The 25,658-nt window shown below is 36.4% G+C and overlaps 2 protein-coding genes across 14 annotated transcripts in view; one reads left to right on the plus strand and one right to left on the minus strand.

Moving 5' to 3' along the window:
• On the plus strand, positions 1,174-8,996 carry EXOSC8 (exosome component 8). The gene is made up of 11 exons (XM_005687498.3): positions 1,174-1,209; positions 2,498-2,534; positions 2,762-2,825; positions 3,813-3,886; positions 5,661-5,706; positions 6,407-6,512; positions 6,599-6,644; positions 7,402-7,498; positions 8,077-8,197; positions 8,405-8,511; positions 8,783-8,996. The coding sequence occupies exons 1-11, from the start codon at positions 1,193-1,195 to the stop codon at positions 8,896-8,898; spliced, it is 831 nt and encodes a 276-aa protein (XP_005687555.1). The 5' UTR covers positions 1,174-1,192; the 3' UTR covers positions 8,899-8,996.
• SUPT20H (SPT20 homolog, SAGA complex component) overlaps positions 8,908-25,658 on the minus strand; it is a 36,027-nt gene continuing 19,276 nt past the window's right edge. For 5 of the 13 annotated variants that reach the window (XM_018056666.1, XM_018056664.1, XM_018056665.1 and 2 more), the window contains exons 15-26: positions 24,657-24,683; positions 24,110-24,142; positions 23,431-23,548; positions 22,695-22,797; positions 22,365-22,523; positions 20,373-20,679; positions 19,752-19,906; positions 17,573-17,628; positions 15,556-15,684; positions 11,611-11,716; positions 10,172-10,275; positions 8,908-9,418 (exon numbers count right to left, since the gene is read on the minus strand). In XM_018056666.1, the coding sequence (XP_017912155.1) occupies positions 9,281-9,418; positions 10,172-10,275; positions 11,611-11,716; positions 15,556-15,684; positions 17,573-17,628; positions 19,752-19,906; positions 20,373-20,679; positions 22,365-22,523; positions 22,695-22,797; positions 23,431-23,548; positions 24,110-24,142; positions 24,657-24,683 (1,435 nt within the window). In that variant the 3' untranslated portion in view covers positions 8,908-9,280. The remainder of the gene's footprint in view (positions 9,419-10,171; positions 10,276-11,610; positions 11,717-15,555; positions 15,685-17,572; positions 17,629-19,751; positions 19,907-20,372; positions 20,680-22,364; positions 22,524-22,694; positions 22,798-23,430; positions 23,549-24,109; positions 24,143-24,656; positions 24,684-25,658) is intronic. The other 8 variants (XM_018056673.1, XM_018056671.1, XM_018056675.1 and 5 more) reach the window with 5 other exon arrangements.

Below are 25,658 nucleotides of genomic sequence, written 5' to 3' on the forward strand. Positions count from 1 at the left end.
TGCGAGCGGCTCTGTTCAAACGCAGTAGGGTTGTCAAAATCAGCAAGGAGAAATAAACGGATGTCCACTTAAATTGAATTTCAGATAGCAATGGATCGGTTTTCAACAGCACTATTAAAATATAACACACACTCAAAGTTCGCCCATTTAAGAGCTTTTTGTTATATTAACTTTGAAAAACTGATAAAATTTCCCATTTTAACCAGTTTATGTGTCTACTACAGGGACACTGACTGCACTCACAGCTTCCTGCAACCATCACTACCGTCTATTTCTAAAACCTTCCCAGTTCTCCCCCAGCTTCTGGTAACAACTAATAACATGAACAATTTTGCGTGTACTCTTTGTTCACCTGACATTCAAATTGAATCGGATGCCCTGCGTTTTATCAGCAACCCTTTCTAGGAAGGAGGTGGAGTGGAGGTTTTGAGCCACGACACAGTCTACAACGAAAGTTGTTTCTTTGGAGCCCACTCTTGGCAGCTGCTTAATGTAACCTGATGTGGATAACCAGCGCACAGAATTTTTAAATTTTCGGTGCTCTAGCAGGAGGCTTTTACCTGGAAGAAGGCAAGCCCAGGGCTCAGCCTAAGGAGGAGGGGGAAAGAACGCGGAAACATTGGAATAATGCTCCACGCTCAACACTTGATTTTTTGCTATACCGTCGGTTATCTCTGAAACTTTTGAATGGTGGGCTTCCCTGGTGGTTCAGCGATAAAGAATCCGCCTTCAATGCAGAAGACGCAGGAGACATGGGTTCCATTCCTGGTTTGGGAAGATCTTCGCAGTTTAGTATTCTTGCCTGGAGAATTCCAAGGACAGAAGAGGCTGGTGGGTTATAGTCCATCGGGTCGCGAAAAGTCTGATTCTACAGAAGAGACTAAGCACGCACGCTTGAACTATCAAACTGTTTCTAAACAAACACTCATAACTTTCGTAAAAGCCGATTCGCCAAAAACGTCAAGGTCAAGAAAACCTAAAGGGGCGACTGGCTAGGGGTGGTCGAAGCGAAGCCATGCGGGAAACCACCCTCACCTCTTCTACCTCTACTCTGGTCCATACAACCCTGCCTTCTACATATCAGGTAGTACAATCAGTGTTGAAAGTGCTGAAGCGAAACAGCAGCGCGGGCCGGAGGGGCGGTGATACGCGGGCGCAGGCGCGGGCGCAGGCGCAGATCCGCGGGCGGAAGATGGCGGCTGGGTTCAAGTGAGTGCGGTAGGCTGGCGGGCGCGAGTTTGTAGCCTGGCGGTCGGCAGCTACTCTACCCTTGGGATTTTCTCATCGGGAGGCCACCCCACCTGGTTCCCATTTGTTTCCACCGCAGAAGGAGACGTTGGGCGGGAGAACTGAAGGTGGTCGTAGTGAAGGGAAAGGGTGCATCTCCCCAGTGATAGGAAGTACTGTGTTGAGCCGGTACCCGCCGCGAGCGCTAGGCTTTGTGTGTAGTGGACTTTGCTGCCCAGGAGAGACACTTGTAATCTTGTAAAAAGCGTTGCTTCAAAACCTCAGGGCGCCCTGTTTTCTCTGCCCAGTAGTTTATGTGTAAAAGCATTCTGCCTCGTTAGAAAGGTTTTCCTTAAGCGTTTTCGGTGCTGCTCTCTGGGGAAGGCTATAGCTTTTCGTTCTGAGTCCAGTTTTAAATGGATGCAATACATAGGATTCCAAAGGAAACCAGTTATATTTGAAACGACCGTGTATTTGTATAAACTCCGGGTTTTTGACACAGTGAAATATATGTTTTGAAATTAACTTTCTTAGATAAGGCCTAGTGGGAAGTCTAAAGTAACTCCTGAAATTCGAAGTAACGATACGTCTTACACTTACCATAAAGTCAGGTCGCTCAGTCGTGTCCGACTCTGCGGGTCCCATGGACTGTAGCCTATCAGGCTCCTCCATCCATGGGATTTTCCAGGCAAGAGCGCTGGAGTGGATTGCCATTTCCTTCTTCAGGGGATCTTCCCGACCCAGGAATCGAACCTGGGTCTCCCGCATTGCGGGGATACGCTTTACCGACCTTAGGCAACTATAAAGTAAAAACGAAAACATCTTAATCTGTGGTTGTTAAAGTCTCAGGTACGGCTAATATTATAGTGGTTTATTGCCTATGCTCGTAATTGAAGAATATGCTAAATTTAAGTCGGGGTAGTGAAAATAAATGCGTAATTTTTTTTTTTCCTACTAACGAAGTATTCCTGCTTCAAAGTATGAGTGATGCACACCTGGATTCCTTCTGTTTTTAAAGAGGCCTAGGGTTTTGGTCTCGATCCTTATACTTGTTTAAAGCAGAATTAAAATCAGTCTTCGAGTGTGATTATTATTGCAAAAGTAGCTACTTTTTATAATTAGCAACATGTGGCAACATAAACTAGAATTCATAACAGAAACTTAGTTACAAATTTTGGAGATTTCTGCTCCATCACCCCACTATTAAGATTGTTGTGTTTCTGGATTTATATTGATTTATAATTTATCTCATTTTTCTCATGTCTTTCAGAACTGTGGAACCTCTGGAGTATTACAGGAGATTTCTGGTAAGTAAAGGTGATTATGTGATGCCTTTTGATAATGGTATCATATGCTTTTTTCATAAATACAAGTATTAATCATGTTATTCACCTAATGTTCTAAGTATACTTCAGTTTTTAAAAGACAATTTTAAAGTAATACAGATTATTTGAATTAATGAGGTTCAGTGTGTTTTCCCTGGTCTGTGTAAGATATACATGTAGCTGTAATCTACTTTCATATATTTACTTAGAAAGAGAATTGCCGTCCTGATGGAAGAGAACTTGGTGAATTCAGAACCACAACTGTCAACGTAGGTGAGAGTACTTTGAGTTCTAAAAGAATGTTGAAGTTGCTTCAGTTCTGAAAATAGAATTTTTTTTCTTAATAGCAACTTTTTATTTGTAGAGTTTTTTTTAACTCACTCTCCTCTCACTAGTGGGCTTCCCAAATGTCTCAGTGCATAAAGAATCTACCTGCAATGCAGGAGACAGGTTTGATCCTTGGGTGGGGAAGATCCCCAGGGGAAGGAAATAGCAACCCACTCCAATATTCTTGCCTGGAAAATCCCATAGACAGAGGAACCTGGCAGGCTACAGTTCATGGGGTCACAAAAGAGTCACATACGACTGAGCAGCTAAGCACATTCTTTCAGTTTTTATGTTCATATTAAATTTTAAAGTAACTCTGAAGTGTTTTCCCCCTTCAAAAGTTGTAAGGTTTGGTTTCCTTCTATATCTTACATTATTAAATCTTCTGTTGCAAACATGGAATTTTCCAATACCCATATGACATTCCCAGGTTTTAGCCTCTGAGCCATTTAAACTGTGTTTCAGACAAATTCTACCAGGTCTAAGGGATTACAGTGATTTTTGTCAAGAGATTTTAATTTTTATAACAGCCCTGTGATTAAATGACAAATGATTCACTCAAAATCAAGAAAATGAATAATTCCTAAAACAATTTGGTTGACCCTTGAACAGTGAGGGGGTTAGGAGCACTGACCTTCACAGAGTTGAAAATCCAAGTATAATCTTACCGTTATGGATTGGCACTCCATATCCAAGGTTCAGCATCCTTAGATTCAACCAACTGTGGATCATGTAGTACTGTGGAAGTATGTATTGAAAATAATCTTTGTATAAGTGGACCAGTATAGTTCAAGCCTATGTTGTTTAAGGGTCAACTGTAATTTTACAAAGACTCAAGCAAGGAGTAAATTTTCACAGACATCTTAGAAATTTAGAGATAAAAATCATACATAAAAGAAGAAAACTTTTTCATTTTTAAAAAATACTTTTCAGGTTCGATTGGTACCGCAGATGGTTCTTCTTTAGTGAAGCTGGGAAATACTACAGTAATTTGTGGAATTAAAGCGGTAGGTTTAATATACTTATTACCAAGATTTGAGTTACTAAGTTAGCTTCATATACTTATTAGATTATAATATACATCTATAATTCTACTGTTGATTGGGCAGTCAGGTGTTTTAGTATTTGTTTTCATTTTCCAAGTTTTAACCTTTGAGTTTTGGAAAATACAACCCAAGTTTAATGACTTAATTATAATTTGTGAACATTTGCAAATCTGCTGAAACAATTTTTTAAAAAATCCTCACTGCCTTTAATTTTTAAAGAATTTGGCTGTAATTTGAGAAATTTTGAGATATTTTTTGGTGACATATTTTTATCCAGTGATGGCATTTAATCTATGCAAATGTGTAGAAAATTGCTCAAAAGTTTGAGGGAGTAATAGCTACCATTTACTGAGTACTTGCTGTTTCTAGCAACTTATGTTGGGTACTTTCAGAATTGCCCAGTTTAATCATGAGAAACGCTGGGCTGGAAGAAGCACAAGCTGGAATCAAGATTGCCAGAAGTATCAATAACCTCAGATATGCAGATGACACCACCCTTATGGCAGAAAGTGGAGAGGAACGAAAAAGCCTCTTGATGAAAGTGAAAGAGGAGAGTGAAAAAGTTGGCTTAAAGCTCAACATTCAGAAAACAAAGATCATGGCATCTGGCCCCATCACTTCATGGGAAATAGATGGGGAAACAGTGTCAGACTTTATTTTTTGGGTCTCCAAAATCACTGCAGATGGTGATTGCAGCCATGAAATTAAAAGACACTTACTCCTTGGAAGGAAAGTTATGACAAACCTAAATAGCATATTAAAAAAGCAGAGACATTACTTTGCCAACAAAGGTCCATCTAGTCAAAGCTATGGTTTTTCCAGTGGTCACGTATGGATGTGAGTTGGACTGTGAAGAAAGCTGAGAGCTGAAGAATTGATGCTTTTGAACTGTGGTGTTGGAGAAGACTCTTGAGAGTCCCTAGGACTGCAAGGAGATCCACCCAGTCCATCCTAAAGGAGATTAGTCCTGGGTATTCATTGGAAGGACTGATGCTGAAGCTGAAACTCCCAATACTTTGGCCACCTCAAGCGAAGAGTTGACTTCTTGGAAAAGACCCTGATGCTGGGAGGGATTGGGGGCAGGAGGAGAAGGGGACGACAGGGGATGAGATGCTGGATGGCATCACCGACTTGATGGACATTAGTTTGGGTAAACTCTGGGAGTTGGTGATGGACAGGGAGGCCTGGCATGCTGCAGTTCGTGGGGTCGCAGAGTCAGACACGACTGAGCAACTAACTGCACTGAATCCTCTGGAGAGTCACTGGAAATTTTTCTCCAAATACTTGAGTATAAGCTGACTCCAAAGTCTCTGCTTTGACTACGCTGAGCTCTGAGTTAGTCTAAATTGAGATTCTTCCTCAATAAAGGTGGGGTGACATTTTGTAAGACTTGCCAGTTTAGGGGCTTAATATTGTCTCATTTGAGGTTGGGGTTTAAATTCAGATTCTTGGCTACTGAGTAAGGAGAAGAGAGGTGGGGCAGAACTTTTAAGAACCTCCGGTCATTTTGCTGAGGTGCACTAGTCAGCTTTGCCATACTGCCTTCTTGCCTTGCAGAGCTAGTACGAGTGGTGCTGATGTCTCCAGAGCCCCTGACCCACCTTCCCAGGCACAGTGGATGCTCATGATGTTGCTAACTAGCTAAGATGGTCTTTGGTAGAGCCTTCCTTGACTGATTGCTGCCTTCACAATTCTCTAGTAGCTTCTTTCATAGGAAACGTTTGTATGCTTCTAGGAATTTGGAGCACCACCAACAGATGCCCCTGATAAAGGATATGTTGGTAAGTTAAACGGTTTTGTAATTTTTTAATAAATAATATTATAGTTAAATCTTAGTGGGTGAATTGAAAATTATTCAGAAGCTTCAGACAGTCCTGAGAAGTTTGATGTATCTTAGAAGATAGTGTAAATTAAGTTAAATAATCCTGTTAAATATTGAAATTGTTAAGATAGTATAACAGCAAGGTACAGAATTTTTTAAATACCTTTATCAAACTTGTTTGACCAGTTTATACAGGTGTCATCAACCATCAACCTTTGACTCTTAGGCAAAGGGCTGTAATTGCAAACTTCTATTTCCATAAACACTTCCTTTATACCACTGATTTTCTTGTTCTTAATTTGGACCATCCTTTCTTTACAGTGGGAACTAACATTTTAAAAATGCAGAACAGCTGGTATGATTAGTGAGGCTATATACTGTTACAGACTGGGGTACTTGGAAAGAAACCTAAAAACTTTTGTGAATAATTTACAATTGAAGGAAGTCTTAAATGCTTGGGGTGCTGTGTAGTGCTGTATTTTTTGTGCAGAGAAAGTCAGAAAATACAAATTTTATCTAAGCCTAAGATTTTCATGAAAAATGGAAAAGAATGTAATTGATGTGTTATATAATGCTTTCCACTTGCCTTTGTAGTGGATAATGCCTTTAAAACTAAACCAGAGGTGAAATTTGGTTCACAGCTGCAGTGTTTCTTTCAGTTCCTAATGTGGATCTATCACCTCTGTGTTCGTGGAGATTTCGGTCTGGCCCTCCTGGAGAAGAGGCCCAAGTGGCCAGCCAGTTCATTGCAGATGTCATTGAAAAGTAAGATTATCATGATGAAGTCTGACTGTCATTCATTTTAGAGTTTTTGAACATTTGTTTACTGTGCTCTTTGTCTTTAAATCAAGTTCACAGATAATTCAGAAAGAAGACTTATGCATCTCTTCAGGAAAGGTAAGAGGGAGTAAAGAAACTGTGAGTTTTTATTAATTCTGAAGTGTTTTTTGGGGTGGGGAAAATTTAAAAAACACACTAGCCTTAAATACAGATATCTTGTTTCTAGATGGAGTTGAAAAAAAAAATCACTCCTATTCTGTAACTATCTAAACTGTAGTTCACCCAAAAAAACCAGTAAATTTTGATTACATCTTTTTTTAAGCTGATGTAATCTTTTTGCAACTAATAATGCAGTCATTTAAAATTTTTTTCCAGCAGAAAGTTAATATCTGATCAGCTAACATGTGTTTAAGGTGAATCCACATTATAAATTTCAAGTCTGTTTGAAAACTTTGAACTACATTGATAAGTACCTAGAGGCTTTTCATGTTTGATTATATTGATTTATTAAGCAGTATAAGACCTAAAAATTTCATGTATTAAGGTTTCTGTGGTAAAATACATTTTGAGTCTCATTTGGGCTTTTCAGAAGCAATTCCCTCATCTGCTAACTTAGCAGTAAGAATGGAAATTCCTCCTACATCTGTAGCTCCCTTGAGGGGAAATGGAGATGTTTACTTGTCAGCTTTTACCCAACTTTCAGAAGCCAGCTTTTACCCAACTTGCTCAGTTTTTTACTCTATAAAGGTGAATTTTTTCTTAAGTTTTTGCCTCAAAAGTTGATTGTTTAACCAAGGATGTGGTTTGTGAGTAGAAACAAATACCACTTTATACCCATCAGAAAGCTTTCATTTCTTTGTCAACTCTGTTTTAGCTTGCTTGGGTTTTGTACTGTGATCTCATTTGCCTCAACCACGATGGAAACATTTTGGATGCTTGTACCTTTGCTCTGTTAGCAGCTTTAAAAAATGGTAAGCAACTTTAATAAAAGGGAATATTCCTACTAACATGCTAGTGTTGGTTTTGGTAAAATTTTCTAAAGGTTTTTGTGAAGATTTACCTATCCACATGTTTCTAAATTAAAGAAAAACAATGTTTATATACACCATATTTGCTTTAATTGTTCTGTTTTTTTAAGTAATACTTCTGCTACTGAACAGCATATGGAACTCTGCTTAGTGTTAATGTGGAAGCCTGGCTGGGAGGGGGACTTGGGGGAGAATGGATACATGTGTATGTATGGCCAAGTCCCTTCCCTTTCACCTGAAACTGTGCCAACATTGTTTGTTAACTGACTATGTGTGCATGAGTGCTAAGTCTCTTCAGTTGTGTCTGACTCTGTGCAGCCCACCAGGCTTCTCTGGGATTCTCCAGGCAAGAATACTGGAGAGGGTTGCCATGCCCTCCTATACCCCAATACAAAATAAAGTTTAAAACAAAAAAATACTTCTGGACAAGTTTAAACAGAGGGAAAAGTAAATTAACCAAGCATAGAATGCCCTGTTTAACTGGAGTGAGAAACTGACTTTACATATTTGCCTTTTTGTAGTACAGTTGCCTGAAGTTACTATAAATGAAGAAACTGCTTTAGCAGAAGTTAATTTAAAGAAGAAAAGTTATTTGAATATTAGAACTCATCCAGTTGCAACTTCCTTTGCTGTGTTTGATGAGTAAGTTAATCAAAAGGTTGTGTATTTAACTGAAGAGCAAAGATTCTTACAAGTAGAATATTCAGTTTGCTATTAGCTTTTCTGGTTTCTACTGGTTCTGTCTAGCGCCCACCTAAGCTAAAATGCAGGTAGTAAGTTTAATTTACTTTTCTAAAATAAAATGTGTCTCATGGGTTGATAATGTATGCCTTTTTATTTTTCAAATAGCACTCTGCTTATAGTTGATCCCACTGAAGAGGAGGAACATCTGGCAACGGGAACCCTAACAGTTGTAATGGACGAGGAAGGCAAGCTCTGTTGTCTTCACAAACCAGGCACGCACTTTCCTTCCGTCTCAGTATTGAACATGTAGATGAAAACGCAGAGCTTCTTTACATTAGGGAGGACCAAATGGAATGTGGGAGGTTTTATTTACTTAAGATGCCTTGCATCTTATATGTCAGTGGTTCTTAAACTTCAGGAGGTCTTGTTAACACATACCTACAAATCTTGAGACCATATCACTGGTTTATATTATTCAAATTTTGTTTTATAACTTGACATGATGTAGGTCATGTAATAGTAAGTGTTGGCACAATTTTTCAGGTGGAAGTGGACTGACTGGAGCTAAACTTCAAGACTGTATGAGCCGAGCAGTTACAAGACACAAAGAAGTAAAAAAACTGATGGATGAAGTATTTAAGAGTATGAAACCCAAATAAGCAACCACATTTTCAAAACAGATTTGTAAAAACTGTATTTGTTATACTGTGCACAAACCTTTTATACTAAATAAATACCAAACTACATTCTTTTGAAAGATGTTTCTAGTATTTCTCAGGTCACTTCTGTATTATGTACAGTGAAACCATTTTTAAGAAACAGTGACTTAGGCAAACCAACCCTAATGGTTTGTTAAACCATCTCCCTGTTTTTATTTAAAAATTATTTGTTTTTATTTAAAAATCAAACTTCTGTATAAAGTTTGTATGTCTAGTAATGTAAAATACTGACAAATTTTAAAAAACAAATGAAGTAGAAACTCCGAATCCTTTTGATTCAATGCTCGTAACTTTTTAAAAAGAGAGAAAAACTATTCAAGACTCAGAATTTTGGAGTGGTTGGCGTGCCTCTCTTCATTTTACTTTTTGACTGGCTGCCTGTATGCCGATGACGATGTAGCTGAGCTGTTTGTGCTGCTGCTGCTGCCATAGCCATTTGATGCTGCAAGAATCGTAACTGCTGCAAACAGGGAAAAAAAAATCTAGTTAGGTTAAACGTAGGTAGGCATGGAAAGATGATTTTCCTGAGAGTGATGAGAACAACAAAACTGAAAGGGAGAGAGCACCAAGATAACAAAAAGGGACTATACCACATCGAGACAATGCACAGTCAAACAGCACCAGTGGTACAGAAGCCTGCTGAGGGCTTTAAAGACAGGGCTTTTTAAACTTTAGAAGAAGCTCTGTTACTTTGCCTGGCCAGTCTATATTGCAGTAACTCAGCAACTTCAGTTACCATTGTGTTGTATGATAATTTATAGCAGTATAAAACCACCCTGCAAATTAAAGATAGTCAAGTATACTATTCTGACTTCCTAAGAATGGAATAACACTTTTCTAAAACAGGACAATTTACAAATAGGAACACTGGTATACTTGCCTTTTTCTGCAGTATAGTATTAAGAAGTTAACCATTGGCACTTACAACTATTTCAAAATATAAAGTAATCTAAAAATGTATATTAATGTGCCATCAGCACTTCATGAAAGATTTTAAATTAGGCAGAGAATATGACTTAAATGTACAAAATATATGCAGTGCTCCAAGTTGACTCGCTAAAGTTGTCAGATTTTTAAATAAATTTGCTAAATTATTTACCAATTACTGTATAATCTCAAAAGACAGTAACATAAAACTGAAGTAAGGTATTTTGAAGTACTTTTGGAGCAAAGTATCTTTAAAAATGTAAGCAGAGTGAAGTTGCTGGATTACTTGGATCTGTTGCTGCTGCTGTTGAAAGGCAGAGGAGAGCTGGAGTCTCTGCTGAGGAAGGCTTTGCTCAGGTCTGTTCTCGGCAGAGCCAAGCTGAGACAACACTACAGAGAGGAGAAGGGGAAAGCAGGCCAGTCAGAAAGTTTGAAGGCTACCAGGGTTAGAAAAGGACAACACAGAAAATGAAATAGAAAAGTATCAGTATGATTAATCTTAAGTATCAAATCACAGACATTTCAGAATAAATTTAGTACAGTATCCTGTTAGTTGAGGGGAACCACTGCCTGCAGGACTTCCTGGACATGAAGAGGGGAGAGCATGTGGCCAGAGCACTGTGCCCTCTCTCTTCCTGCATCTCAGTGCCGTTTCCCTGAGAAGGCTTTCTAGCAAAATGCTGACTATGCCATGTTTAAAAGACAACCAGTAGGAAATGGAGCGGGAGAAACCCAAACTACCGTAAGGACAAAACTGGTAGACATATGCCAAAAGACGGTGCAATGACTATCAGACCGCACTATTAGCAACAAAGGTGGTGAACCTTTTAGAGCTGAGTGGGATCAGGGGTTAAGTTTACCTCTGTACAGATGAGGAAACTGCAGGCCTCAGTGGTCTGAGGGACTCACTACAAGATAATTTAGTGGCAAGTCTGGAGCTAAAGTTCTTTCCATTAAAATTATACTACTGCTATTTTAGGATATTTACAGTTTGTAGGGTAAAGGCTTATTAATAATAAATTTCCATTTGGAAATTCACTAGCTCTAAATTAGAACCTTATGTAGCTATTCCAGACACTGGAAATTGTACTGAATTCATAGTAAGCCCAGTGATAATTCAAAGTATTCACAAGTTCACTCATTAGTCTTGACACATTATCTCAGTTTCCACAGACATGTGACTTACTGATTTTAATTAAATATGAACTTAGAACTGCTGTCTTAAATTGATGAAATAATCTTCACTAAAGATAAATCTTTGGTTCACCATTTATTACTAGAAATAGTGAGCAGTCATTTAGTATATCTTTTTTTTTTCACAATTGTCTTAAGCTTTGCTACTTGACTATTAAGTCCTAATTCACGCACTATAAGCTACTAGAATGAGACAAAAAACTGCAATCTAGAAAAGTGCAGTCTAGATAACCATGATAAACTAGAGTCAACTGCTTTAGAAGCATCCTACTAAGCTGGATAATTGTACAAAATCTTGCTAACAAAATTTAGCATGAGGTAAACAACTGCTGTTAATATATTTAGGTCAAAGCACTTTATCAAAATAATGAGAAATATCTCAGTGTCTCAATCAAACAGTTCACACATTAAATATAACTGAAATTTTCTCTTGTTTTTGCTTGCAAAAAGGAAAAAGTTTCAGTGGTGAGATCCCAAGAGATACTTTTAATAAATTCAAATTCAACATTATTTAGTTATGAAGATACCAACCAGCTGCCTGTGAATGCATAAAGCTTCCTACTCCGGCAAGGTTAATAACTGCAGCATGCTGAGCAGATAAGGCTTGTTCTTGACTGGTCAAACTTTGTTCAGAACCCTGAATTAAAAAAAAAAAAAAAAAATGACATGTATACAAAGAAAAAACAATTTTGGGTTGGTGGGAAGGATTGGTATTTTTTCCTGTATTAAAAATCAACATTAGACTAGGTCTTATAAAAAGAGTAACAAGGAAAGCCTTCAAAGGTATTTAGAATTAGCAAGAATAACCAGTATTTCAAAAGCAAGAAACCTAATTTTCAGAATTGATTCTGTATTGGTTTGTTATTTGATGCTGTATTAATAATTACTAAGGCATCTAGAAAGCATCAGAACTATCTTTTTTGAGGTATTGATGATTTGCAATACTGTGTTAGCTTCAGGTGTGCAGCAAAGTAACTCCTTAGTGGCTGCACCAATTTACATTCCCACCAACAGTGCACAAAGGCTCCCTTTTCTCCATACCCTCTCCAGCATTTATTATTTGTAGACTTTTTGATGGTGAACATTCTGACCAATGTAAAGTGATACCTCATTGTGGTTTTGATTTGCATTTCTCTAATCATTAGCAATGTTGAGAGCATCTTTTCATGTGCCTATTGGTCATCGTCGTAGATATGTCTATTTAGGTCTGCCCATTTTTTGATAGGGTTGCTTGTTTTTTGATATTGCTTCTATAAAGCTTCATCAAAACATTTTTTAAAAAGCTCAAAACACTTTGCAGCACAATATTAGTTTCTAGTGAGCACATTAGATCAAGAAAAGGAAACAGACAGACAGATTATAAAGGAAAAAAACCCATTCTTATTTGCAAATGGCAGGACTATTACAGGAAAAAAAAGAAAAATCCCTAAGGAATCTACAAAAAAAGAGTGAGGTCAGTAAGATCACAGAACACAAGATCAACACCAATTGTGCCTACTAATGATAAACAGGTAGAAAATGAAAAACAGTACCATTAACAATTCCCCCCCCCGCCAAATGGATAAAGGACAAAAACAAAACTTAGGTGTAAGTCTGTAATACACAAACAGGACTTGCATGCTGAAAACTAGCTGATTTTAGCCTAGAGACATACCATATTCATGGACTAGAAAACTCACATAAACATGGTAAACCTTTTCCAAAATGACCTATAGGTTCAAACTCAATTCCTTTAAAAATCCCAGCAAGGTTTTTTTTGTAGATATAGACAAGGTGATTCTAAAATTTACAAGGAAAAGCAAAGGATCTAGAATAGCTAAACAATTTTGAAAAAGAAGAACACAAGAGGATTTTCCCTTTGATTTAAAGACTTACTATGAAAAAAATAAATAAATAAATAAGATTTACTATGACCTCTAGACAAAGGTCCAAAAGTAATTCAACTGAGAAGGATGGCTTTTATAACAAATGGCACTGGAGCAAATGGCCAACAGTTTCCCCTCATAAACGAACCTGGACCAACGTCTCATACCTTCTACAAAATTAACTGAAAATGGATCATAGATTTAAAATGGAAAGTATAAAAAATTCTTTTGGGCAGAGAAGCTGGAGAGGAGTTCTTAACACTTCATCCCTAAAGCAAAATTCACTAAAAAAGAAAAGTAACTCAGACTTCCACCAAAAGTGGAAGCAACCCAAATGTCCATCAATGGATGAATGGATAAACAATGTGATATATAAATCAAGCAAATACTATTCAGTCTTAGAAAGGAACTTCAGACACACACTATAACATGGATGAACCTTTTGGATATTATGCTAAATGAAATAGGTCAGTCGTAAAATTTCACCTATATGAGGTGCCTGGAGTAGTCAAACCCACAGGAACAAAAAGTACACTAGGAGGAGGGGCAAACAGGGAATTCCTTAATGGCTATACAGTTTTAGTTTTGCAAGATGAGAGAGTTGTGGAGATTAGTTGCACAACAATAAGAATATATCTAACACTAGCAAAGTGCACACTTAGAAATGGGTAGGATGGTGAATTTTGTATTACATGTATTTTACCACAATTTTGTAAAGAAAAGTACAAATCACGAATTTTTTATCAAGCTAAGTAATCCTTCATGTGTTAATAAAACCAGTTTTTTTCCTTCTTTTGACTTAGTTCTCTTTTTTAAAGAACTTTTTATTTTGTATTGGGGTACAGCCAATGAACAATGCTGTGATACTTCCAAGTGAACAGGAATGGGACTCAGCCATACATATACATGTGTCCAAAAAATAGTTTTAAGTACACCATTCTTGAGAAATCTAATAGAGGATGAGCATTATCCAACCAAGACTTGACTGGGCAATCTTTGGCAGAAGGACTGATGGTGAACATTTCATATATTTAATAGTGAGCTAATCTGACCTGCCTCTTGAGAAACCTGTGTGCAGGTCAGGAAGCAACAGTTAGAACTGGACATGGAACAACAGACTGGTTCCAAATAGGAAAAGGAGTACATCAAGGCTGTATATTGTCATCCTGCTTATTCAACTTATATGCACAGCACATCATGAGAAACACTGGGCTGGAAGAAGCACAATCTGGAATCAAGATTGCTGGGAGAAATATCAATAACCTCAGATATGCAGATGACACCACCCTTATGGCAGAAACTGAAGAACTAAGAAGTCTCTTGATGAAAGTGGAAGACGAGAGTGAAGAAGTTGGCTTAAAGCTCAACATTCAGAAAATGAAGTTCATGGCATCCGGTCCCATCACTTCATGGGAAATAGATGGGGAAACAGTGGTTGACTTTATTCTTCTGGGCTCCAAAATCACTGCAGATGGTGACTGCAGCCATGAAATTAAAAGACGCTTACTCCTTGGAAGGAAAGTTATGACCAACCGAGACAGCATATTCAAAAGCAGAGACATTACTTTACCACCAAAGGTCCGTCTAGTCAAGGCTACGGTTTTTCCAGTGGTCATGTATGGATGTGAGAGTTGGACTATAAAGAAAGCTGAGCGCTGAATAATTGATGCTTTTGAACTGTGGTGTTGGAGAAGACTCTTGAGAGTACCTTGGACTGCAAGGAGATCCAACCAGTCCATCCTAAAGGAGATCAATCCTGGGTGTTCATTGGAGGGACTCATGTTGAAGCTGAAGCTCCAATCCTTTGGCCACCTGATGCAGAGAGCTGACTCATTTGAAAAGACCCTGATGCTGGGAAAGATTGAAGGCCAGAGAAGGGGACGACAGAGGATGAGATGGCTGGATGGCATCACTGACACAATGGACATGGGTTTGGGTGGACTCTAGCAGTTGGTGATAGACAGGGAGGCCTGGCGTGCTGCAGTTCATGGGGTTGCAAAGAGGCAGACATGACTGAGCAACTGAACTGAACTGAAAGGAAATGTTGGAGGTGGGACTCAGGAACCAGTATTTTTTTAGCTTCCCAGATGATTCCAAAGTGCAGCAAATGTTCAGAAAACCCTGAACATTTTAAAAGTAAAGTTCCTTTTACTACTTAACTGCAGTTCTTATTCAATTTCTCTTTGGCAATATACAGAGTATTTGTTTTTGTCTATTTTCTGTTTTAAGCTTCACAATAAAAAGAATTTCTCTATTCAAATGGAAACAAAATACTAAAAACAGAAAGATGATGAGGTAGAAAGTACATGGCCTACAGAGGCAGAAAGACCTGGACCTGAATCCCTGCTCTGCCACTCTCTGTATGGTTGTGAGCAAGTTGGTCATTTGAATCTATTTATGACTATGCAAGATGGAAGTGACATCACCTGTTCAGTATGGCTGTTGTGAGAATGAGAAATAGGCCTTGATTACTGATAGCTACTACTGTTAATAAAGAAAGGACAGCATATGAAAAGTTTGTTCAAACAGTCTAAAAACACTTGAAATAGGCCTGGAATATACCAAAAAAAGATACAATTCTATGGCATCATATGGAAGGTAAAGGACATACCTGCTCCCCAGGCTGTTGAGGACTAGAAGTTGTGGGTTGCTGGGGCTGAGGCTGCTGTGGTGTAAACTGGGAGAGCTGCTGCTGCTGCTGTTGCTGCAGAGTGTTAAAAATGAGCGAGCCACCTGGAAGCTATTAAGAATTTGAGCAAGAAATAATTAGGCAATTTCAGATTATTTAAATTTCCTTATTCTACAAATGTTTCTGGGGCATTCCCTATGCATCAGGTATTCTTCCAGGGATGAGGAAAACGTCAACAAAACTGAAAACAAAACAAACTCCCTGCTCTTTAAAAAAAAAAGGGGGGGGGGACAATCTCTTTAAACACAATTTTCTAGTGCTATTACTCTGGCTCTCAAATACGTTAGTAGTCTCCAACATAAATCTTTCTGCTTCAAGTTAATACTTAGCTGTCTAAATAAACATACTGCTTTTGCTTAACTGTATATACATCAACACAAAACAGCAGTAAATGCATGTGCAAGTATAAAAAAAAAGCTAGTGATAATGAGGGATATATGTTAAAAAAGCTCATTTCCCTAAATCTGGTCTAGCTTTGCCCAAATCCAGAGGTTTTTATATAACATAGCCAGGAAGTCCAAAGCTGAAAAGAAAATGCATTAGATGTGCATATTTAGTTTGGAGACATTACAAGCTCTTTCATTATGAATCTGAATTAATAATAAAAAAGCATTTTTACAAGAAGCATCCAGAAAATTCCACATTAAACACTAAAACTATGCATTCCAAATGCATCAGAAAACAAATGTTTTTCCATTTTATTCTATAGGGGTTTAAGTTAAAAACACTTTGAAGTTTTGGGGCAAAGTCCAAGCAAATACCAAGTGAGAAACTCTGAGATCTGTACAGTCAAAAAAGAGGTGTCTAGGGTCAAAAGCTCTACACTCAGCATAGTTCATTGTTAGGTAAATCTGGACAAAGCACAGGTCAAGTGTTTCCTTCTCAATTAGTTAGACAATAAAAATGTAGCAGAATGTAATTTGTAAGGTGGTTTCTGCCCTTATCATCAGTGCTATTAAGGAATGCCACTACTCTTAACACTGAGCTTGATCCCTACAGAAATTCCTACAGCAAAATGCAGGAAAGTGGGCTAAACAAGCTAACCCAATGTGTCCATATTATAATTGGATTATTCTGCAATGCATATGTAAATACTGACACTGTCTGCATACTGTACAGGAAGTAAGTTTTAGTTCTAAATGTGTTTCCTAATTTATTATTTCTGAATATCAGGTTGGATGGATGTGATTATTATTTTCCAGTAATCCCTAGCTCTGCCATTCTGTGTCTCCAAATCTTTATTTTCATGTCTACCTTTTCTAACAATTCTCTGTAGACAATCTCATCCATTTCCAACCTACTAGGCTTAACACTGAATGTAATCCTTAAAGGACCAAGCACAGCCCAGAATACTGTAAGTTCACAACAGGTACTAAAAATTCTCTACCTACTTTTTCTCTTTATATATGTTAATACTGAGAAAACGAATAAGAAAAGTCTCATCACTCGACACAAACTGTAACCTAATGGACATTTACTGCATGACTATTTAATAGTGATTGAATAGTCACCTGCCTGGCACTGTGCTATTGAGTCATATTCTCCTCAGGAAAAGAACACACATATCTAATCTAAAAAGCTTCTATTCATATATAAAATCTATTGTAAGCAAACAGCAATACTTATGTATATACATAAAAAGTCTGTTACAGAACAATTAATTTCTAAGTATATTTGCTGCCACTACTGTAGGCAAGTTATTCTTGGCAGCTGTGAACTCTCCCCTCTGGAACTAGTTCTTAATTTGGCAGGGCTGTGTGGTACATGGGTACCAATTTTCTCCCGCTTATCCACTTAATCATACTTTTAGATGATTCTCAACAACCTCAGAACTTCAAATGCTAAAATGTGCAAACATACATGGTTAAAGAACAAAAAGCACTATAAAAAACTTAAAAAAAAAAAAAACAAACTATCAAAAGCAGTGTTTCAGGTTTACCTGGAGTAGATTTAAGGGCCTGAGACTTGAAGTATTTTTTAAACCAAATGGAACACCTATTAAATAAAACTCATGGTTAAAACAGGAAATTAAAACTTTATTATGCTTGGAGGTACTTTATACTTTAGCATATAAAAATACAACATTTTAAGTACTCTCTGCACAGATGTGCTTATTTCCTATACTTTAAAATTTTCTTAAAACCGGCCCCCCAATTTCATCACTATTTGTTGATAATGAGATCTTATTCAAACATGTGAAGCACAAGATGTACCTTATATTCTGCATTTCAGAAACTGAGACTTCTTTATAACTACTGAAACTACTGGCTGGAAAAGTAATCTAGCAGCATGCAGACAATACAGGTATGATAAAACCATCACTACTGTGCAAATACATTTCACATATTGGTATCTACTTATATTTCTCAGTGCTAAACAGTATGTGATAACAATCCCATCTCTGAGAACCAGTGTGGTTTGTGCTATTTCTTAAAGTGCAAATGCTAATATTAATAATGCTGACGAACACCGAATTTTGTGTGTAAGGATCAAGCTGAAAGTCATGAAACAATACTTTGTTAATTCTGAACTTATTCCCCCAAATTTGTGAACCAATACAGAGCAAATCCTAAAGCAGGCGTTGGCAACCTTTTCCAGTAGGCTTTGAGGGCCACAGAATCTGTCCCTTATTGTTCCTTGTATCTTTTTTTTTAAAAAAAACAAACCTTAAAAAATGTAAAACTATTCTTAGCTTGAACTGTGTGTTACAGTTTGCTGATGGCAGTCTTCAAGTATGTATATATCTTCCTCAGTAAATATACCAATTTGAACTCTAGTTTAAAAGGTAACTAGTCCTCTAAGCAGGTAATTGTATTTAAAAAAGATAAAGGGTAGATAATGCTCAAAAGACAATATGAAAGGCTTGTCTGAAAAATGGAAAAAGCGTAATCAGACAAAAATGTGACAATATGGATAGCCCCTCCAGGAATTCTCATTAAAAAAAAAAAAAGAGAGATAACTCCCTTTAAGGGTGGATGACATCTGGGTAATGCTTTATAGCTTACTAATGGCACTTCCATATCACTTCATTTATTTTCTTGTAAATAGCAACTTAAGTTAGCTACTTTTACTCCGGCTTTAGAACAGATGAAACTGAGGTTGAGGGGGAACAATTAAGTGACTTCTTCCAGGCCCTACAGTAAGCATTTGGAGCTACCAGTGATTAGAAGGATTACATGTAAATATAATATCCAAAATTTAACACTGCTTCCATTTTCCAGGGCTCCTACCACTAAAGCATACTTATACACAGTAAAATAAGAATATCAGCTAGAATTAGAAAACTACAGCAATATATTAAACACATATAAATTATATTCTTTGGATTCTCTTTCCCCTACTCATAGCAAGTTTCTCCTAACTCATAGTAAGTTTTTCTTACTATGCTGAATTTGTTTTTCTGTTAATCTTTTTTTTCTGAGTAAGAAATGACACTGTTCTACGATACATTCTCTTAAAGAACTTTAAAAGTAGCACACGTTGTTAAAACATTTTCCCAGTACATGTAATTACAGTACTACAACTACCACAAGAAACTATTACTAATGATGGGACAGCAGTTATTTTTGAGTGTTTATCACATCTCAGGCATAAACACCTCATCTGTATTTATTCATTTAATCTTCACAACTGTGAGGTAAAGTATTGTTATTATCCTTATTTTATTTATGAGGAAAATGAGGCCCAAAGGTAACTTTGCTATGATTATGCAGTTATGGTAAGTTGAACAAGAAGGATTCAATCCAGGCAGTTCAGCTTCAGAACTGAGGCTTTTAAATGTCATGCTATATTGCTTTTCTTGCTTACATATGTTTTCAAAATATGGTTCTTTTACCTGGAGCAGGACTACACTGGTAACCATCAAAGTTACTTTTATAATGTTTGGAAGTCAAAGATAAAATCTGCAGAGACTTACAGGCTTACCAAATTTCTTCAGAGGATTTGATAGCCAGATGGTTTTTAATTCAAATATCAGAATTTTAAAAGCTTTTGAAAGGAAATATTTTCAACATAATATTTCATTAAAAAAGGATGTTAAATGTTTATCACTTAACTGACATTTTAACATAAGCATGGAGTGTAATTTTGTTAGAGATTATTATTTCCAATATTCTGACCTGCTTGAGAGGCTGTCTGCATTGCACCCGGCAATGCATTTGGTAGCAGACCCCCTGAGGGTAGAAGGCCACTCAGGTTTATTCCTGCAGGAGTTATGGCACCAGTGTTACAGCCCAGCATAGGGTTTGAACCACTCATCAAAGCTTGAGCTCCACTGCAGGAGAATAAGACAAAGCATTAGGCAGGCTAGTGCTGTAAAAGAAAAATCAGCTACATAAATCCTTGGATTAAAAAACAAACTGCTTCACAAACACAGATATTTCTGTCTTAAATATCAACAGGGAGGTTGGCAAAAATTAAGTACTATGTATCTACCAAGGCTTAAAATATAATCTGGTAGAGTAACGAACTCATCAATGGATTAAAAGATGGTAACAAAGGATAAACAGGAAAAATCTAAGCTGCTGTCAATGTGAAATCAGTAAGTAGTACCACCTTAGTGCCTATAATAGATGTATTACTATCTGAAATTCAAACATACTTGCTGAGATAAATTCTAGTCACGCAGAAACCATTTTTTTTTCAGTTTCAACAATATACAATGTTTTTAATTTCACAAATAATTTTAGATTGAGATTATCTTAAAAAAAAAAAAAATCAGGGCTTTGATGCAAACTTACCAAACAGAGCCCACTACATTGATGAAGTTAAGTCCAGCAGAGTTTGCCATGACCTGGGTGGCTGTGGTTCCTGTAGTTATAGATGTTACCATGGTGGAAAGAGGAATGGTCGTTACAGGCATTGCCTGGCTCAGAGACTTTTGCTGCTGAGCAAACTGAGTTAACAAAGTGGGCTGAGGGGTGAAGCCTGAATCTTGGGGAGTAGGGGTAGCTGAAGGGGTAATAGGAGTTGAGCTCTGAGCATCAGGAGGGTGTGGGGTCGATGAAGGGGTTGGTGTAGGAGTAGATGGCTTAGGAGTTCCAGATCCTGCTCATTGAGAAAAATAAAAATTGCTAGTTTGTTATAAATGGCCAGTCCTTTTTCAAATAAGGTTAATGGAATCTTATTTAGCACTGACAGTCTGTTCCAGTTTTTTTTTTTTAAAGCAGTTAACTGCAAGTGTTAATTTCTACACATGATACATGAGTGTTGCTACACTCAATTACAATTAAGGATGCAGTATATCACCTACAAATGCCATCAGAGATGCTATTACAGTAACAGTAAAAATATACATTTGTATTCTATCACGAAACCCATTTAAAAGTTAGTTTCCTACCATGCTATCTTTGGCCTAAAAACTTTAAAAGGAATTCAAATTAATTTTTGTTATTTACGATTTCACTAATTTAGGACATCACTTAGAAATATTGCTTATTTTCTGTTAACAGTCTGAGATAAAACTCTGAACATATTTAATAAATTACATACAGTTAACCATCGTATTTGGCACCTAAATATACATATTTAATTCCTAACACAGCAAGTTTACCCTGACAGACAAATTTTACAAAACACAGTAATAAAGCAAGTATTTGATAGATAATACTGCATCTTTAACAGTAACTGTGTACTTCGGTTTAAATGTAGAATGTATAGAAAATCTGTTGTGAATGAAGTATGCACAGTTTATCAACTTTAAAAAAAAAAACAAAAAATAAAAAAACAAAAACCAGAAAAATAAAACCAAAAGCTCTTGAGGTGTTTTCTTTTTTAGCTTTCATGTCCTGCAGAAAGAAAGGAAAGAAATGTGAATGTCCAGAAGCTGTCACTCAACCCTTACTTAAAGTAACAACTGTGTGCAGTAGATTAACATAATAATCAATACCCACAACATAAGAAGTGTGAATAAGACTTTCAGGAAATTTATAAATTTTTTCTTTGTGCAAAACAAGAAGGCAGAAAAATTACACCTTTTGAGCTATCAAGATGAAGATGTTTACATCTAATGCAAAGACCACCCTGTCACTGTGCAGTGTACTAAAACTTTCAGCACATTAGTCATTTATTAAAAAAATCTAAAAAACTGGAATGCTTTTTTTATTTGCAAGTTGGTACCTAAATATCTCAGATATTTGTTAATTTGAAGAAATTCAAACTAATGCCTAAATTCTTGAGCAATTATTCTTGATGTTTAAAAAAAAGTATTCAGTAGTAAAAATTACATTATCTTCAGAATGCTTTATGATCATCCCACATTTTCGTAACTGACAGCAATTAAGGAGAGTGTACGGGTATTATTAAAAAACTACCTTTCAGTTTACTTCTTACATTTACAAAGGTAGGACTGCAGCAACAACTCACATGACATTTTTTTTCCATATCAGCTGCATAGTTTACATAAAATGTAAAATGTCCTAAGGTACACTGGTATAAAAAATAATTTGGAATCTTACTGCTACATTTAGCTATCAGATTATTTTTTTCAGGAGATGTGTAGGTTGCAAATCTATAAGAAAGGTATACACAAGCTGCATACATAAATACAGAAAAACAAATACAATTACAATAAACACATAATACATACAGCCAACAAGAGATCTGCCTGAAGCTTCTTAAAACTTGTACATTTTGGGTAGACGGTACATTCAGATTTCACTATTTCACTGGAAGAACTATCTTAAGAAACACTAATGCAAAAGCTTATGAAGAATTTTTAAGTTACAACTTACTCTGTGATGAACTGGCAGGTGACAGCGCAGCTGGAGAAAGCATGCTAACTTGATTAAGATCCACGGATGACTTCCGAGAAAGACTTGGTGGCTTAGAAGCAGGAGGAGGAGTTGGAGATTTAAGAAAGCTGCTGGCCTGTTGTGGTGTAAAATAGTTACCTAGGGAAAAAAATATAGACGTTATTTGCTAGGTTTACAATTTCAGATTTGATGAATTCTGCTATTTCTTAGATTTACAATTAAAAATTCTGAGCAAATCAAAATATGATTAAATGGATTATGATCATCTGTTTCTTACTCTAGATTACAGAAAATTAAGGAATGCAATACCTGAGGAACTATTTCCTGAGGTTGAGGGAAGTTTGATGGGTGGAGGTCGATGTTTCACTCCCTTCCCCAGTACTGAAGACTGAACTGACACGGTCTCAGGCTGCTGAGAGACAATGATATTAAGCATACTCAATAAAATGAAGTCAAATCAGAAATTCACAAATTCACAACACTGTAACTTCTGGATGAAAACAGAGTTTAAAAAGATTAGGTATTACATGTTTCAAAAGACTGCAACTTCACAAAGGGAGAACTATTTCCGAGTAAAAAGGTAAAGAAAGAGTTTGAAGGAGAAGAGCAGAGTAAGATGAGAGCAAAGCTTCACCCTTAAATCTTCCCCAGAAAAATGATAGCTGTAGAGGAAGCACATACTTCTACAGCTGTTAAGACATATACATACATGCAGGTGGTCAGTATACATAGATGTTCATTACACTTTTTGTTTTATACCTCTGTGTATGTTTGAAAATTTCCATTATATAAAGTTAAATAATGAAAAGAACATTAAAGTTAAAAGTAAATACAAAACTATGGACATGAGTTTGAACACATTCCAGGAGATGGTAAAGGACAGGGAAGCCTGGTGTGTTGCAGTCCATGGGGTGGGTTGTAGATAGACATGACTTAGCGACTAGATGGCAACAATCCCTCAAAAACTAGTCCTTAATATTTCTCAGATCCTTGAGAACAATCAGGCAGGAAAAAGTAATAGCACAAAAAAGTTAACCAAACACACTTCTGTTTCTTTCCCTGGAGAAAGCTGACTCAAGCTGGCTGAGCCACTGGAGCTATGTGACATCTTCACTGGACATTTGGCTTCATTCTGGACCAATTCCTGGTACTGATTGACTACTCTGAAATATTAGCGGGAAAACAAGTAATGATTAGCTAACTCTATTTTAAACATAAATTTATTACATAGGAAATGAATAACTTAATGAAAAAAGTTCTATGAAAAATACCACAAAAATGAAAATTTAGACAATTTATCTTTGATAAAAGCACAGTCTTTTAATATTTTCAGTAACAAGCTAAAGCTGAAAACATTTTGCTAATTAACGATTTAAAGATCCTTTCAGTATCTTGTCTCTAAAATAAAATTACAGGTTTCTAAAATAAAATCCACCAATAAGCAGCCAAAAGAATTACACTGACTCTGACTTATATTCTGATTAAAGCACTATCGAAAACTCATTTTCCTTAACTACTATAGATACATCTAAGTTTTATTTAAAATAAAGCTGTATTTTAAACATTAACCTTTTGTTACTTTCTTAATTCTATTTAAAAATCCTAGGAGTACCTAAGATATAATTAAAATCAAAGCTTTGACTCCTAACAGAGTATTCTCTATCCTACAAGAGTAAAGTTTATCATACCCATCCAATCAAAAATAAAGATGCAAATATTTTTACCTCTCAGCATCAGTCTTTGATCCAATAATGAACCTAAATTTTTTTTAAGAAAAGAGAAAAGTATTAAATAGACTTGTTTTAAGGAGCCCCGCGATTACTTTTGAAGTCTTTTAGTAATTTTAAATATAGAATTAAAATCTATCAAGATATGAAAAAAAATACTGAAAACACATTAAAAAATATTAAATGATGACCAAGTCTTGCATGCATTACAAAATAATTCTGTGAATAAATTGGCTGATTTAATTTAAGGGAGATTTATTTGGGGCTGAAAGTTGCCAAGTGCTACACACCCTTACAAGCGTCTGTCCTATAGCAAAATTCACTGAACTACCCTGTGCAAGGCCTGTGGCCTTCCTCTTGCTTTAAACTTTTGATTTTGGAAGTCATTATTAATGTTTACATAGCAGGACCTTAGAGTACATTTTGACAAAGAAGCGTTTATCACCAATTCAAATAAAGTCTTTACCAACTCTTTTAAAAGGATTTGACATTTATATGATTTCTTAACAGATTAAAATAGTGAGTTTGTTTATTTTTTAATTACCAATTTGAATGATCATCTGTGGAGAAGCTGAAATATAAAATGTAAAAAAAAAAAAAAGAAAAAACTTGTTAATGCAGCTCAAACTTTAACTTCATAGCTATTAAATCAAGTAATTTATGAATATGGGAGAATGACTGGAAGGTAATAAGCCATGGAGCATTTCTGCAGCAATGTCCTGAAGTAAAAGGCAAAAAATTCAATTCTCTAATTGTCAAACAAATATAATCAGTTGGCTTTCTGAACCAATTTTTTTTAAATGAGAAATCATATGTCATTCCACTGTTTCAGAAAATTTAGTAACTAATTAAAATGACCAGCATGTGTTTCTAAAGGGAAGACTAAAAAAATATGGCTAATCAAAATATCTGGTCTTTCTACTAAGTATAAGTAAAATAGTAGCTGAGGATCCCCTGACTGCTACTGTTTTCTCCTAGTGACTTTTACTTAGGTATTGGTGAAGTTATTCTTTAAAATCCATCTTTCTGCTATAATTTCAACTCGTATTTTGTTATGATTTAACATAGAGCTGGCTCTTGCTTTTTTTTCTGCTCAGGTTCTCTTTTTCCTTCTTTTCTAAACAGCATCAACTTGACTAAAAGAAGAGAACTAATAATAAAACATTAAAACAAAACTAAATACTGGGTACCTTGTAGTAAACATATGTGACCCATAAGTTTAGGAAGTTCAACTACAGCTGGCCCTTTATATCTGCGGATTCTGTATTCTCAGATTCAATCACCATGGAGTGAAAATATTTGGGGGGGGTGGGGGTAGGAGGGAAATATTCCAGAAAGTTCTGAAAAGAAAAACCTGAAGTTGCTATGGGCTGGCAACTATTTATACAACATTTAAGTTGTATTTACTACTTATTTACATGGCATTTACAATGTATTAGGTACTGTAACCTAGAGTATATGGGAGGATGTGCATAAGTTGCAAATATGTACTATTTCGATGTAAGAGACATGACCATCTGCAGATTTTGGTACCCAAGGGGTCAAG

This window comes from Capra hircus, chromosome 12 (assembly GCF_001704415.2).
Source record: "Capra hircus breed San Clemente chromosome 12, ASM170441v1, whole genome shotgun sequence".
Classification (NCBI taxonomy): Eukaryota; Metazoa; Chordata; class Mammalia; order Artiodactyla; family Bovidae; genus Capra; species Capra hircus.

What these genes read in the sequence shown, in the direction of transcription:
- EXOSC8 (XM_005687498.3), top strand. An exon ending in TAATTTGTGGAATTAAAGCG is followed by an intron (nt 3,887 to 5,660) that starts GTAGGTTTAATA and finishes GTATGCTTCTAG; the next exon opens with GAATTTGGAGCACCACCAAC. An exon ending in CCCTGATAAAGGATATGTTG is followed by an intron (nt 5,707 to 6,406) that starts GTAAGTTAAACG and finishes TGTTTCTTTCAG; the next exon opens with TTCCTAATGTGGATCTATCA.